The 17,109-nt window shown below is 41.4% G+C and overlaps 1 protein-coding gene across 1 annotated transcript in view; it reads right to left on the bottom strand.

The window, feature by feature from the left end:
• Window positions 1-17,109, bottom strand: part of ZNRF3 (zinc and ring finger 3) — a 102,424-nt gene that overhangs the window by 26,336 nt on the left and 58,979 nt on the right. The window contains exon 2 of the mRNA XM_050906869.1: window positions 15,456-15,581. Coding sequence (XP_050762826.1) covers window positions 15,456-15,581 — 126 coding nt within the window. The remainder of the gene's footprint in view (window positions 1-15,455; window positions 15,582-17,109) is intronic.

Here is a 17,109-nt window from a genome sequence, read left to right as displayed (position 1 = left end):
AAGGCTTGTTGTTGCTCAGGGCCCCATTTAAAATCATTCCTCTTCCGGGTCACTTGATAAAGAGGGCTTACAATCAGACTATAATTTGGAATATGCATTCTCCAAAAACCTACAACACCTAAGAAAGCTTGCGTTTCCTGTTTACTAGTCGGTGGGGACATAGCTGCTATTTTGTTGATCACATCCATTGGGATACGACGACGTCCGTCTTGCCATTTTATTCCTAAAAACTGCATCTCCTGTGCAGGTCCCTTCACCTTACTTTGTTTTATGGCAAAACCAGCTTTCAGAAGGATTTGGATTATTTTCTCCCCTTTCTCTAAAACTTCTTCTGCTGTGTTGCCCCATACGATGATGTCATCAATGTCCTGCAGGTGTTCTGGAGCTCCCCCTTTTTCCAGTGCATTCTGGATTAGTCCATGGCAAATGGCGGGGCTGTGTTTCCACCCCTGGGGCAGTCGATTCCAGGTGTACTGGACGCCCCTCCAAGCGAAAGCACACTGTGGCCGGCACTCTGCTGCCAAAGGGATTGAGAAAAATGCATTAGTGATATCAATTGTGGCGTACCACTTGGCTGCCTTTGACTCCAGTTCATATTGAAGTTCTAGCAGGTCTGGCACAGCAGCACTCAGCAGCAGTGTGACTTCATTCAGGCCACAATAGCCTACTGTTAGTCTCCACTCTCCATTACACTTTTGCACTGGCCATATGGGGCTGTTAAAGGGTGAGCGAGTCCTGCTGATCACTCCTTGGCTCTCCAGTCGATGAATCAGCATATGGATGGGAGTCAGGGAGTCTCGGTTGGTGCGATATTGCCGCCGGTGCACCGTTGTGGTAGCGATCGGCACCTGTTGTTCTTCAACCCTCAGCAACCCCACAACCGAAGGGTCCTCAGAGAGACCAGGTAAGGTGGACAACTGTTCAATTCCCTCTGTCTCCAAGGCAGCTATACCAAAGGCCCACTGATACCCCTTTGGGTCCTTGAAATACCCTCTCCTGAAATAATCTATGCCAAGGATGCATGGGGCCTGCGGGCCAGTCACAACGGGGTGTTTTTGCCACTCATTCCCAGTTAGGTTTACTTCAGCCTCCAATTCAGTTAGCTGTTGAGATCCCCCTGTCACACCAAAGATACAGATGGGTTCTGCCCCTTTATAACTTGATGGCATTAGGGTACACTGTGCACCGGTATCCACTAGCGCCTTATACTCCTGTGGGTGTGATGTGCCAGGCCATCGAATCCACACAGTCCAATAAACCCAGTTGTCCCTTTCCTCCACCTGGCTGGAGGAAGGGCCCCTCTAGTGCTGGTCAGAGTATTTGTTACTCACTTCTTGTAAAAATGACTTAGAGGTCCCTTCAAGAGGGTCAGAAGCCCTTCTACTTTGTCTGGCAACCGGAGCGGCATCTTTCCTGGAAGAATCCCCTTTTCTGGTTGTTTTTCCTTTCAATTCACGTACCCGTGCATCTAGGACCGAGGTAGGTTTTCTATCCCACTTCCTCATGTCCTCTCCGTGGCCACGCAGGTAAAACCACAGGGTACCCCATGGTGTATACCTTCTATATTCTCTCTCTTGATCTGAGGAATGCTCACTCCTAATAGCCGAGATATTGGTCTGTACAGGTGGGGAGTAGGACTTTTCGATCAGTTTTTTGGACTTTTCGGACAATTTTTCCACAGCCGAGACACAGGCTCGTAGGGACGAAGAGAGATTTTCTTCATATTGCCAGAGCTGGCGAGCCATTTCATCTGCTGTCGGTGCCTCTTCGTCTTTCCAAGTTAGTACTGCCAATGGGTTGGCATACGATGATGGTGCGCTCCGTACAAACTTCTGCCACATGGGTCGTGTGCATTGAACTTCATCTGGATCTCTGGGTAATTGTAAACTGTCCGGGTCATAATAAATCATCTCTAGCACAGCTAATTCCCTCAGGTACTGAATACCTCTTTCCACGGTGGTCCACTTGCCTGGTTGACATATAACATCTTCCTTGAAGGGATACCTTTCCTTCACACTTGACAGGAGTCACCTCCAGAGGCTGAGGGCTTGTGTCCCTTTTCCAATTGCCTTATCAATGCCACCTTCCCTAACAAGTGATCCCAGCTGCTTGGCTTCCCTACCCTCTAATTCCAGGCTACTAGCCCCATTGTCCCAGCATCGGAGCAGCCAGGTGATAATGTGCTCACCTGGACGACGGCTGAAATCTTTTCGCATATCCCGCAGCTCACTCAGGGATAGAGATCGGGTGATTACTTCTGGTTCTGCCTCTTCCTCCTGTTCTCATGATGACCCTGGTTCATCTTCATCCTTCGCTAAACGCACTGATTTTTTTGTATATTTCTTCTTCTGTACAGGGGCGACTGATACTGGCACAGGTTGGTTCTCTGGTTCAGCCACAGCGCCTGTCGCAGGGGTCGGAGTAACTGCAGTATCTGTCGGTCTGTTTTCCCTCCCTTCCCCCTGAGGGTGCTGCACAGTATCAAGCAGTGTTTGGTAGATACTAGCCAGGGCCCAGCACAGTGCGATAAGTTGTGCCTCTTTGGCATCGCCACAGCATTTTCCTTTCAGATAGTCTATCACTTTATCAGGGTCCTGTAGTTGTTCGGGAGTGAAGTTCCAAACCATTGGAGGTGAGAAGTTCTCTAGATACCTGCCCATATTCTCCCACATGCCATGCCACCCATGGCTACTAAGCCTCAGGGCAGATTTCTGAAAGGTATTCTTAAACAGTTGTTTAACCTTAAACAAGACCTGGAACACATTCAGGAGACATAACAACAGGAACATGCTGGTTTGAACATCCCAAGGATATTCAAAATTCTCAAGAGCTACTGTAATTTGCCTGGAGGAGAAGGGGAAGCTGAAGAAATGTGTCTCCCCCGTGGACTGGCTCTCCGATAAGAAAAGGTACAAGGTGTAATTATTAACAGTTTTTGATAGATGGCTCCCAAAGTACGGAGGTGACGGCAATGCTGAGTACAAATACCGGATCAGTTTCATGACCAGCAATTCTATCGTATCATAAGCCAGTGTTACAAAGTAGAACAACATGATAACTCTGGCCCAGTTCCCACGGGTGATAAACAGCACAACAGGGAGCATATACTGCAAGTAAGGTATTACATAACGCACCCTTAAGAACAAGTGCACCAACTTTGAGAGCAAATACATCAACATTGTGACCACCAACTATTGAACTAATATAATGTATGTTCATAACAAATTTGTTCTAACACATTCCAGTCAGATTTGTCGTTATCTCAGCCCGTCGAGCCCCACGTTGGGCGCCAAGAAGGACTGTCGTGGTTTAACCGCAGCCGGCAGCTAAGCACCACGCAGCCGCTTGCTCACTGCCCCCCCACCCCTGGGATGGGGGAGAGAATCACGGAAAAAAAAACCTCGTGAGTTGAGATAAAGACAGTTTAATAGGACAGAAAGGAATGAAAACCAATGATAATGGTAATAATAATATGACAATAGTAACACTAAAAGAATTAAACTATACAAAGCAAGTGATGCACAATGCATTTGCTCACCACTCGTTGACCGATGCCCAGTTACTTCCCGAGCCATGATCTGCCCCTCCCAGCCAGCTCCCCCAGTTTATATACTGGGCATGATGTCATATGGTATGGAATAGCTCTTTGGCCAGTTTGGGTCAGCTGTCCTGGCAGTGTCCCCTCCCAACTCCTTGTGCCCCCTCCAGCCTTCTTGCTGGCTGGGCACGAGAAGCTGAAAAATCCTTGACTTAGTATAAACACTACTTAGCAACAACTAAAAACATCAGTGCGTTATCGACATTATTTTCCTACTAAATCCAAAACACAGCACTATACCAGCTACTAGGAAGAAAATTAACTCTATCCCAGCCGAAACCAGGACACTCAGATACACAAGGCATGTGCTGTAATAGAATACTATCTTAAAACTATAAATTGGTATGTATATACATCAAAAGGGAAAACAAAGAATTATAAGAATTATGTCTTGCATTTAGAACGGGAGATGGCAAAACTTTCAAAAATTGTAGGTCCTGCAGGAATTCCATCCAATCTCAGTCAATTCAATGGGGAAGTTCAATCCTCCTGAGAAACAAGCCTCACCTTATTGCAGAAAGTTTTTTTCAGCAAAACAAGAGTTTTGGGCTGTGGTTCCCAACCCACAGCTTTAGATAAATATTTAAGTATTTTAGGAAGGAGGAGAAATTTCAAACACATTCAGCCTGTGTGAAGTTATGTAAAGAGTATAGAACAGGTCTGAGGCATTTACAGTAGTCTATCCAAGATATACTCACACATCTAAATTAACCAAAAATTATTTGAAAGGCTGAAGAGCTTTGTGCTCATTAATATCATACGGCTATCCTCTATCTGGAAGGTAAGACAAGATATGAATATGACCACAGCCCACCAAAAGTGCTGAGAAGAAATGAAAGCAAGCATAACTAAGCATGAAAAATCAGGAGTGATTCAGGCCAATTTTGGGTATATACCTATTTTCAAATGTAAGAAACTGATAGGAATTCACAGTGTCTTCTGCTTAGTATCATCTGTCTCGCTTAGCCTCATCCTCAAGTAGCTGGCCTATCATCCATAGGGTGATATCTACTGTAAACAAGGACATCTTAGAGATAACACAATCATCATCTGAGGTGATGAAACAGTAGATCCAAGTCTCAATAGTGACAGAAAATGCAGTGCTCTTTGCAGGGTCATTAAGTGCCTGCGTGCAGCCTGTGAGAGTATGTTCAGACAGACATCATATTTACCAAGGTGAGTTGTCAAGCAGCAAATGTATTTTCACTTCTACACATATAAGAGTTAAAATGCTTATATTCCCCTGGAGGTTCTGTCAGGGATGAGCATCTGCATCCAAGACTACAGAATATGCATGTAACCCCCAGTTAGGGACTTCAATCTTAACAAACGCGTATAAAATTCCCTTGGTATCCAGTAGAATACTACCGATTCAGTAAGATTCTCCCTCCCTCTCTCTCCCCCCCTCCACTGAAGAATCAGCTTGGGTAATAAGTTCAGCAGTAAAAAGATGCATGGTGGGCCAGCATTCCAGTTTATCTAGCAACTTTCCATGGGCTGGCTAATGTAAGATGACATGGACTTTCCTTCAAACAGTGATCCGTGGTTTTGGATTAGATTAGTTTCAAGGTCCCAAACTGTGGTGGGCCCTTGTTGTTAGTTTGTTGATTCTTTAACAACAACAAAAAAAAAAAAAAAAAAAAAAAGGAAAAAAAGAAAAAGAAGGGGGAAAAAAGAATAAAAAAGGTGGAGGATTTTTGTTACAAAGGGAAACTGGAAACTTCTCTCCACACAAGCAGAGACATGGCTGTATTGCAGAGGCCTCAGGGTAAGGATTAAAGAAAAACAAAATAGAAACCCTTCCATCTCTAATTAGGGTCTTCATTTGCCAAAGAGCCATTCCACAGCAGGAGGAATTACATTCAGGCCGTTGCTTGGATAACGTCTCCCAGCAGGTTGGCTCCTCAGAGCAGGCTACTCTGAGCCAACAGTTTCTGGTTACTTGGAGGCAAGCAGCCTGCATATTGTTTTAACTGGCCTGGCTTTTGCAGCCAGTTTTGCTGAAGAACAATCTTCTATTCAGAATGCAGAGATAAAAGCTTCACTTGGTTTGAATTTGTCCCCAGTTTCTTTCTCCCTTTCTTTTTTTAAACATGGGAATTATAGGTTCTGGAGTTTGCATTATTTCTCTTGTAGACATCAATGTTTTTCCCCCTCTAGCCACTTGATTCCTTGCCAGTGAAGGCTGCTGTCTGGAGTCCAGCCATTCATCAGCCCCTACCTCATCATTAACACTGTGGTGCTGGCGGTCACAGCTCATTGCTGGTGACAGGAAATCCTAACTTGCAAGAGGTTAACCACAGCCCATAAACAGCCAGGCTGGCTCATTAGTCCCTTACAGTCAGCTGAAGGGACCCTCTGGGAATTTCAACACTGTTCATGGACTCAAGAGTCTATGCATTCTGTGCTCTTCGCAAATGCCCTCCCCCCTCCACCTCTTAAAAGCTCACTATTTGGATCCTCGGGCCGAAGGGCCATCTTTTCTCCTACCCAAAGCTGACGAACTTCTTTGAGCATTTTGAAAAATTAAATGTCTGTGATGTATTCTCTTGGCTTACCAATTGAACAAAACACCAATGGGCCAACAACTGAGACATTAATGCACTAGAATACATACATGCTTTTGATATTTTTAATAGTTTTGGTAAGAGTTTCATATCCATATTGAGCAATTCTAAGGCAACAGCTATGCAAATGTTGATAATAGATACCTGATCTGTCTAGAGAATTTATACCACAAGTATGTCCAGCTCTAATCTTCAAGAAATAACCTGCTAGAATTGCAAATGGCTTGGTCAGTGCTCCCTACATTGACCAAAAAGCCCACTTCATACTCGTTTTGAGTTCACAGTATGATCACTTGATTCATTTGGAGTTGATTCCTTGAACTTAGTACAAACGTTAAATCATCATGTCATCCAAACAGGCACCTCTAGATAATATCCACCTGGCCATCATGAAGACAAAATGTTTAGAACAGAAAAACAGCTTCTGGCAAATTATCTCAAAGGAGTAGGAGATGAAGCACAATTTGTGTTATACTAAGTTTTTCTCTTTTCTCCCTTTCAATCCCGTGAAAATCATTGCAAAACATTCCCACTTTATGTCTGCAATTTCTTATGATCCACTATTTTCTACCGCTGCTGATTGGATCTGCCCATCTTTTACTCTGAATATTGGAGTCCCTCTGATGCAGCTCTGGTTACATTCCCCAGTTCTCCAATTTCTTTCAAAGCCTTCTGTCTCTTAGCGCACCAAAATTAGGCATGTCACTCATCTGTGAAGTCCTAAATAATTCCATTCCCTGCCTCCATATCTGCTCCTTATTTTCTTCACTTTCTGATCTATTTATCTGATTCTCCTTGCCAGCCTTCTTTTGTGCTCATTTCTATACTCCAACATAGCTGCACTTACTTGCCCACTCACTTTTGTGCTTCAAACTCCATTTCTGTAGTTCTTCCAACATGTCTGCCATTGTGCATTTCTCCAGTCAGAGAAATAGGTAGATTCTGCGTGTAAAATAAAAATCTCTCTCAATGTTTGAGAGGCTCACAAGGCACATAGAATCATGAGGGTCCAAAAACTTAAGAGACATAAAACATTTACATATTATTATTATTTGTATGTGGGGCATATCTTAAAAAATTGTTCCTTAGTCTTTACTCAGCCTGGACTTCCATTTTCACTGGGAGTTCTGACTGAGCAAAGACTCCAGTAACACATGTTGTGCAACAACAGCTGCTTCTTTAGCTTAAGGGAGAAGCAGCTGTGTTCCACAGTTGGTTGGAAAGGAGTGAAGATGGTGGTGGGGACTGCTAAGGACTCAACTCTAAAAGTGGACATTTATTTAAAGTAATCAATCCAACAATAGCAAATCTAAGGAGTGCCCAGGGGGAGAAACATAAGAGATAGCCTTTCTTCATGAATAGCTGTTGTTTTTCGTAACTACGCAGTGAACACAAAAAGGAAGTTAGTAAAATAATACAGTAACAGATTGCTGGCACTAGTTGCCAATGGAAAGGGCCCACCACCACCCATGAATTAAAACCCGACAGATCTACTTCTGAACTGCATAACCTGATTCAGCCCTTGTTTGTCCATTCCTTTGAGCACTCCCCTCTTTGCCTTCGATCCAGCTCTTTTCTTTCCTTTTACATCTTTCACCGTATGATCCATACACAACACAAACCCTTCCTCTATCTCCAGAATTTAATTGGCTTGCTTGTTAGTTCTCTTACCTGTGCTCAACCTTTTCCTTCTCTCCTCAAAGAGACTGCTGAAATTAAGGTGGAAAGTAGTCATGGAATGAGAGGATTTAAAGAGGAAAGACATGAGAAAGGTACATATGAACTCAAGACTTCAACTATAGTGATGAGACTGCTGCTTCATGCCGTGCCTGCATGTTCTCTGCAGCCAAACACTCTTACATGCAACATTTCTTCCTTTTTCCTTCCCATTCAAATCCCTTTTTTAATCTGTTAAAATAAGCTTGTTGTTAGAGTGTGGTCTGGGGGTGATGGAAGAAGAGGCAAGGAGACGGGAAGCAGAAATACACTGAGCTCTTGGTAAAAGCATTTCGCTTTATGTGATTGGTTTTTTTTTTTGGTTCACAAATACACACTTGTCCCTATCAGGAAGATTATAAGGACTGACAATTTCTGTCTGTCATTATGAAAATCCAGCTTCCTCCTGAAAAACCATATATTATCCCCTCTTCTGACCTCATCTATGCAATTTTGTTAGAACTCCAGAAATCGTTATGCCTACATGCTGTAGAGGTCTGATCACACTGCTAGCACTGGAGAAGTAAGAAACAAGAATGTCAGAAGATAAATGACACCAAAAATATTTGCACAAGTAACAGTATCACTTCAAATATCATTTTTTAAAGACGTTTTATGGTTGTTTAAAATGGACACGTTTCAGGTGTCCTCAACATTATAAATGATAATGAAGTAGGGAATAACAAGAATCAATCAGTACGATATTACAGCACTTATGTTCTTCTTTGGTGCTTCAGAAAAATGGTAATTCTCGCTCTCTGTTTCTCAATATATTCTTTAGAACAAATACAGTAAGAAAAACACATGCATGGCAGGGATTACAATTATATATACTACTACTTTTTGCAGTTAACTCTAATTTTAGGCAGTGCTAAGACAACAGACCATGGAAATGAAAAATTTAAATGCAAAGTTAATGGAGACTCTTAAAGAACATGACTGAGTCAGAAGGTCAGTCTTTACCACTAGCCAGGATGCTATTTTTCCCCCTCAAAACGCATACTCTTTTTTCATTACAAAACAATGGGACTGATAAACAACGTAGTTTGTGTTTTGATCAGAGTTTTGGCATATTTGGCATGTGCAATGTAGATCTACCAACTAGTCCACAGCCAAAGGAGTCTAGTCTCATTCAAGAAACTGGCCAGCACTGCCATCAGAAAGAGCAGTCCCTTTTACTCTCCTCCTCTTACTTGTTCCTACCTCCACTGGACACTACACTGCCAACACAAACCTTCATGTAGCCACAGTGAAACAAACAAACAAACCAAGAAACAAACCAACCAGCTGAAAAGTCACCCATACTATCACTTTTCAGCCAGACCAATTAAATTTTGCTGTAAATTTTGAGACTACTGCCTCGAAATGAATTCCAAATGCTTTTTAGATGCTGTTTACAAAGAAGAAACATGGGCTGACAAACAGAAGGCAGCAAAGGCCCCCAAATTGTGGAACAGATACCACAAGTGGAATGTCAACTACTTCAATGGATGTAACAAGTTTTCCTAAAGTGACAGTATCTTCTACTGCATGTGGCACAGGACCCATCATAGGGTGGGTTACTGCAGCTGTCACTAGCAGTTGAAAGTATCTCAACAAGCAAAGTTTTGGAAACATTGATCAATGATTTTAGACATATGTCTCATTAATTTTAGATCTTAATGTACTGCATAGCTCAGTCCTAATTTCTGAATAAGTTTAGCATGGAAAAGTGTTTGCCTAAATTCCATATGCATTTCTACAACTGAACTGAATCAATTTCTACAGGAAATTATCCAAACTCTATATAAAACTATTAATGTTATACAGAAACAAATGCTTACATAGTCACTGCAATTCTAATTTGTACATATAACTGTATACTTAATTTAGGCTATTAATATAAAGGTGTAAGTTGATTTTGTTTAACTTGCCTTTCTTTTTTTATTACTTTCAGTAACTCCAAAAGAAAAGGATTAAAATTGACTCTCCACAGGCCCCGTTTTTGCTCAAGTCTTAGAACAGATCACTCACTATTCAGGAACTAAACTACCAACATAGCCCCATGATTTCTTGTTTGACTACCTTGTAAGAATCTTTATATTTAAACTAAATTGTTAGACAAAAGGTTAGGAATCACAGTTAGACTGTTTAATGCAGACTCAAGTTATGATGATTTTGGCCCCAACCTAAGCAGTATAATCATCATGATGACGTGGCAAAACAAGAGATTCTTCTAGTTAGTATTTGTCTAAATGGTTTTGTAAATAAACTCTTAAGAGACAGAAAAGAAGTGAATGGATACTGGAAGAACTGTTAGGAATTTCCTCATATTACAGATTCCTTTGATCTGAAGAAAACAGGAAGCTGTAGTAGCAGGGACATCCTCTCTTTGTTAGGTTCTACTCAGATGCACATCCTCAAATACACACATCCTATTAATACAGAAGAAGAGTCCCTTCAGCAGTCCCTGGAAGAGAAACAAGAAGAAAATCCTTCCCTGTGGACTTTCAAGCCTGCAGAAAGGGAAGAAGTGCTACTTTTAAGCAAATCTTCAGCATTTTCTCTCTATCCTGTACTGAAATAAAAAAACAATGGCATTGCTGGGTTGTATTTCGCTGTCTTGACAGATGTCATTTGCTTCAAAAATGACTGGGGCGGGGGAAGAACAGCAGGGCTGCATATTGGAATGTGCAGGACACATGCAGGTACTGCCATCACAATACAGTGGATGCAGGCGTGCAACAGGTATTGTAGGCAACACTGCTCTTCCCTTCCTCCAGAGCAAAGTTGCACTGCTGGAGCGCGTGCGCTGGCAGGCAAAGGAGAAGGAGTCTCATTGTGCTGTATGCAGAGAAGGCAGGAATTCCAGGAGGGGAAAGGTTCCCTTTGAAGCACATGGCACGGAGAGCTTCCCAGTGACCATGGCAACAGCTCAGTGGGTTCCCAGCCTGAGAACCAAGTTACTACAGCCATGCCTCAAAAACAAAAAAAGCCTGAAAGAAGGAAAGAGAGAGGGGGAGGTGGGGTCGGGGGTGTCGGGGAGAGAAGTTGGAGCAGAATTAGCCTGGCAGAAACTGAGCGGCTCCCTGGTAGGCAAATCCAGCCAATAATGCTGGTTGGGTTCACGGGGTTTCCTTTTCATTTCCAAAGCTTTCTTCTTCCTCTGTCATTCCCCTTCTAGCCCTATTCAGGAGCTCATGAGATCAGTAAAACCCAGGCCTTTGCTTTGCCTGCATGCAGCATTGCCTCAAACAGGGCTGCACTGTGATCAAAGGCAATGTTAAATCACAGCTGCCACACACACCCCTTTCCCAATCAGGGTCCAGTTTTCACGGGCACTCTAACAGGAGATACATTTTTTTAAACTCTTTCATTTCCATTGCACCATATAAATCTGACTAAGAAGGATGAGCAATTAAAAAATCTATATGGAAATGGACACATTAAATCCTGTACAGCTACCAATCCCATTTAGCACATGGATAAACAAGTGGAGTGAACCTTCTGAAAACACAGACCAGGGTTTTACTAAAAGCAAAACAAAACAAAACAAAAAAACCCAAAAACCAAAACACCCCAAATCAAAAAAGACCACAACGACCAAAAGCAACAATAAGAATAAAACCATACATCTTTGTACCAGATTTGTGTGTCACGGAATTTAGCTCTACAAACAGTTTTAAGTAGTCTCTACGTTCTGCTTCACAATATTCCAAACTTTCCACGATATCATCTCTATTTTCTTTCTTTTCTTTTACTATTAAACTAAACAAAACCTCATCATTTATTCCTTCATATATGCATGCATTTCACCATACAGACACGAGCAATAACCTTTTTGCTTCTACTACTACATTACTCAACACAATGTTCACCAGTTTTAGTGAAACGAGTTTAAATTGGCTCCCTTAAAACAGGACTTAAAAATCCTTTTATGGTTTGAGTTAGTCTGAGCTTTTAAACACATTCATTTATGATAGGCTTAAGCTGACAAGGTTATCCATTCCTTATGTACATAAGAAAGACGGACAAAGTAATCGTCAGCTGAGCCAGGATAACTCTCCATATGTATCCTCTTAGTTCACAGCAAAGATGAGGATATTCAAACTAGCCTTCTCAGTGAAAAGTGTCCACATGAAACAGAATTGCCCACATGTGCCATAAGCTGGAAAGGGAAGTGCATACACAGACAACTGCCCTGGCAGAGTCTTTTTATTTTGCCCTAAATTGTTGAGACAGACTTTCAATTATGCCCATGACAGTTTTAAAAGAAACCAAGTCCTTAACTTCTCTCACCTTCCTGGCACCAACTTTATTCCTACTATCAAATCAATAGGTCAAACGGATTCAACCACATCACTTTCTCAACATATAAGATTTGGCTTTCATTTCACAGAATGGCTTCTAATGGCATTAAGATCTAAAAACAGATACTAGAAGACCCCAATGGCAGTTCCAGCATTAGGAAATAAACAGGAACTGAAAAGGAGAGATATATCTGCTTCCAGCAGAAGGTATAATTGATCACACAGTCAGACTTCACTAGACAAAGCAGAATTCCTGTGGTCTAGAAGTTCAAATGCCCTATATACTCAATTTTATGCACTTTACTACATTGTTTAAGGAGGTAAGAATATTCGCATTCAGTGAAGCCTTACTGTTACCCGCCTGAGTCATTCATGCAGATGTGTATGTAACAAGGGGTTGCTTTGCCATTTATCTCACTTGCATAATATCTGGATTTCAGCAACACCAGTAAAGCTGAAATGCAACACTTCATATATCCAAGAGGCCAGTACGTTTCTGAAATGTTGCATCAGCCCTGCACCTCGTAACATCCACATTATCTCCGCAATAGATGTTGCAGTTGGGCAGGCCTACTTTACAGAATTTTGGAAAAGCAAGAGCTTACCACAACTCTACTGAAAGGCAAACATAGCATTTGTCTGGAAGATCAAGTAGTGCACGACAAGCTACCTTGGGGGCAGGATAAATCAAACTAAATAAGGAACAAACAGTAGGCTTGCACTACTTGATTTCTTCCTCTTTTTTCTAAATGGAAGAAGTTCCGTTTCCCTTCCCTGTTCAAGGCCACCCCTCCCCCATTTTATTTTCTTTTTCCTTTCCTTTCCTTTTTCCTTTCCTTTCTCTTTTCCTTTCCCCGCCTTTCTCCTTTCCTTGCCTTGCCTTTTCTTTTTCCCATTCCATTTTTCCTCTCCCCTCCCTCCCTCTCTCCCTCCCTTGTCCTCTCTCCTCTCCTCTTCCCTCCCCTCCCTCCCCCTCTCCCCTCTCTTTCTCTTTGCCTTTCCTCTTCCCTTTCAAGTCAAACAGCTGCCAAATCCTAAAAACAACCAGGAGAAGACACATACACACATGCAGCAGGTTTGATACTTAGGCAAGCAAAACAGTTTACAGGCCAAGCTGAATACTCATGGAACCATTTGCACCAAATTGCACGGAAACGGAACTTTTCAGAGACTCAGACAATTGCAATGCAATTTGTTCCCACTGGTAAGATAACCAGGCTGGCTTAATTGACAGACCTGCAAGAAGCTCATGGCTGATGCTCCTGCTGCTATCTGCACTCAACAATATTTCAAGAATTCTGAGATGTCTTTCTAAATCAGGACATAACTTGAGCAGAAGGGTTCCAGAGAAAAGACGGAAAGGAGAAACTACAGCAGCAAGCAGGAAATAGGGAACAAATATTTCAGGAAGAGAAGGATAAATGGCGACATGAAAATACAGAACAAGCAGCTGCATTACAGTTACTGAGAAGCAATTATTGCCTAGAACCTTGCCCACTCTTTTTTCACCTGTTAAAATTACTGCACATAAACTGACACACAGGAAACATTGTGCCCAAACTCTCTGGACATGCCCTATGCAGGATGCAGGAGTCACATCACCATCATTATGCATCAGAGTAGATGCTACAGACCTCCTGAAGCAAAGCCAGGGTCTGCTGCTCAGCAGGCCAAGCTTCAGGAAGCTAGGATCAGCAGATACTGAAGTGTACTCATTCTAGAGATCGGTGTGGCTTCAGGCACATGGGTCGTAGAGAGGACATAGCAGGATTTGGGTACATAGTAGTGCGTCAGGCGAGCAACGTCACTATGTCAGAAAACATTTATAACATTGTGCAGGACATCTATGGTTTCCACTTTCTTCATCCATTTCACACTCCACTTTCTTCATCCATTTCACACCTCTACTTCCTCACATGCTTTTCAAGAGCCTGACAGATGGGACTGAACAGATTCCTTCCTTAAATGGCTTTCCCCAACACTCAACTTACTCCTGGAGTTTACTTATGGATTACTATGCATCTTTCAGTACCCAATCCTCTCTAATTCCCATCCTCACGAGACCTTATCCTCAGATTTTATCCTCCTAAAAGCAAAGAAGCATCAGCTGGAATTTCTGTGAAACAAAAACAGTATTCCAAGTTAGAAGAAAAGGTTGTATTATGCTGAAATTCAATAGAAAGGGCAGTCACTTCTTAAAGAGATGTTTCTCACCATGTACCACAAGCTAAACCTGCAGCAAATTTTAGACGAGCAGATGGTTTCCCATTTCCTCTGAAATGTGAGGTTTTTAGAAGTTTTGTTTATAAATATACAGAGACAAGTTTTACCTACAAAACGTCAACCTAGGATTTTATTTTCTGCCTGACATACTACATTTTCACTGCTCACCTGAAGTCACCAACACTATCCTACCAAAGTCTCAGCAACTTGAGCCAGCTGGATTTTAGGATGAACCCGAGAGATTTTATGCGTTTTCAACTACTCAGTTACTGGTAGAACTTGTGGCCTATACTCTTTCACACACTTCCAACTACTCTAGACTTCAAATGTCAACATATAATAACCTCAATACTCACAAATTCTAAGCTGAGAACAAAAAAAGGACAGCTTTCTGCTTTCCTTTTTACCATATCTGGCAGCAGTAACGGTATCTTACTGACTTCACCCCATAAAACAAAGGGAAATGTTTTGCAAGGAATTTACATTCCAGAGGCTGTATTCCACAGGGAGATTCCAGCAAGATGAAAATTTTATTTCTTTGACCAATACAATAAGATTCATTTGTTGTTAGAGATATCTATCCTGCAATTAAAGCAAAGAAATCTCTTCTAGGGTTGAAGACTCCTCTTCCCCCAAAAAAGGAAATTAATGCATGTCTTCTGAGAAAATTGTACCTAAGGAAAACGAATAAAATGCTTTCATTTTGACTGCTTTTGATAAGAAGCTTCCTTTGATCCGAGTTAGCATCACACTTGCAGTTCACCCTATTTCTACTCCAATACTGCTTCTGCTAAACAGCCATTTTTGCAGAAGTCTTTGTTAGGTTCCTACAGAGCTCAAAAAGGGAATGTGTGCACTCAGCTCCCCATCACCATCTCTATCAACTGAGTTATGACATTATCTCTCCCTGAAGCATCTAGTGTGAAAACAGGCAAAATGTGAATGTTTCGTGGAGTAAAGGGAGTTTTCTCTTGTTTTATTTCTTGCTGATTTTTCTCAGAAAGGAACTAACCCTTCCAAGAAACAGTTACATGCAGCATTTACCCCCAACTACCCCCTTACCTTTCCTAAGACAGTGAGGCATGGCTTAGGCTCCAACTCCGGCTGTTCCAGTTTCACCACTCCTACCCAGCCATATTCATATAGGTCTTCCTCATCATTGCTATTACACAGTCCAAGTGGATGCATCTGAAATAGAATCAGAAAGAAACCTTTAGCCAATCAGTAAAATTAAAAAACCATACAGATTGCTTTTGAACACCTTAGTTTATAACAAATACACTTTTATTTATTAAGGTACAACAGAAGAACTGAAACATAAGGCTGCATGTATGAAGAATTCAGTATGTTTCTGAAGCATGCCATGAGTACAAAATCTTGGAATGTTATGTGAGCTCACTGTCATCTTGCTTATGAAAAATCATTTAAGGCTCTCAATTTATGTGATTGTAAGTCCTTTTCTCAGATATAAAATAATTAAATACAAGGCTCCACTTTGTATTGCAAACCACCTTTCCTTGCAAACTGACAGAAACAATACAAACCGTTTTGCACAGTCACTCATAAAAGCTTTACATGTCATAAGATCCAGAACCAATATTTGAAAGGCATTATCACTTTTTTTTTTTTTTTTTTTAATATTTGCGCAATATTAACTGTCTGTCATCCTTTGGAACATGCCTATCATGTAGTTCAAAGTAAGGTACAAGAAACTTCCTAACTATTGTGGAACAGTCTCTAGTTTTTTCTGAACCCGAATGAGGGGGAGGTACCATGAAGTGAGAAACTTCAGTCTCCTTTTAGATACCTTATGCAAGGCAACAATACGTATTTGCTTTAATTTCAGATATTCAATCTCTTCCTCCTCCTTCCAACACTATGCAGTTACTCTAACTTTATTATGGCAAGAAGCCTCCTATGCATCAATTTTTTTAACTTTGTCTTTTCCAAGTTTGCTGTCCTTCATTAGGATAATATCTTTGTGTATAAACTAGGGTGTAAAACATTTAACTTCTTACAGTATTTACTATGTTCTCCTTGTTCTCTTTTCCCCTCAACTAAAATCTCAGATTTTTCACAAACCCTTGCCTAAGAGTTGCCCAGGCTTTAACATCTATGCAGAAAAAGTTCTTTGCAAAAAAAGTCTGTACTTTATCCAGCTTCATGCCTTTACTTAGATCTCACCTTTGCCAAACTAGCTGAAGAAAACCACAAACTGATATCAAGACTATGACAATTTTGTTTTGTGGTAGCTGATTATAATTGGAGGAGATTACACTGCTCAATAATTTACATATATATATCTCACTAATCTATGCAAAGTAGTGCCATGTAATGGTCACTAATCCTGCCATCTCTTCTGCATCACCAGCTTGTCATTTTGTCCTTTTCTCCCGTGTCTTGTACCTTGACTTTCACTTTGCAAGTGATTCAATACAAGGAGAGCTATTTGTATTATCTTGTGGGGCCCTGACTTTCTGAATAACTTGAGTGATTACTGCGAAATATGGGAAACATGATGGTGATCTGACACCATACAGAGGTTTTCCTACTACTCATTTTTTTTCAAAATTCATCACCAATCCACCTGTATTTTGAGAAAAAAACAAGCCACCACAATACTAGTCAGACAGAGTAGAATCCTCTGCCCAACTCTTAATTCATCCTTCCTCTTTTTTTTGTTATGAGTTACTATTACACACTACTGAGCTGTCTA

Source organism: Gymnogyps californianus, chromosome 16 (assembly GCF_018139145.2).
Source record: "Gymnogyps californianus isolate 813 chromosome 16, ASM1813914v2, whole genome shotgun sequence".
In the NCBI taxonomy this organism is placed as follows: domain Eukaryota; kingdom Metazoa; phylum Chordata; class Aves; order Accipitriformes; family Cathartidae; genus Gymnogyps; species Gymnogyps californianus.
Note: the sequence above shows the minus strand (reverse complement) of the source record. Positions and strands in the feature narration are given on the sequence as shown.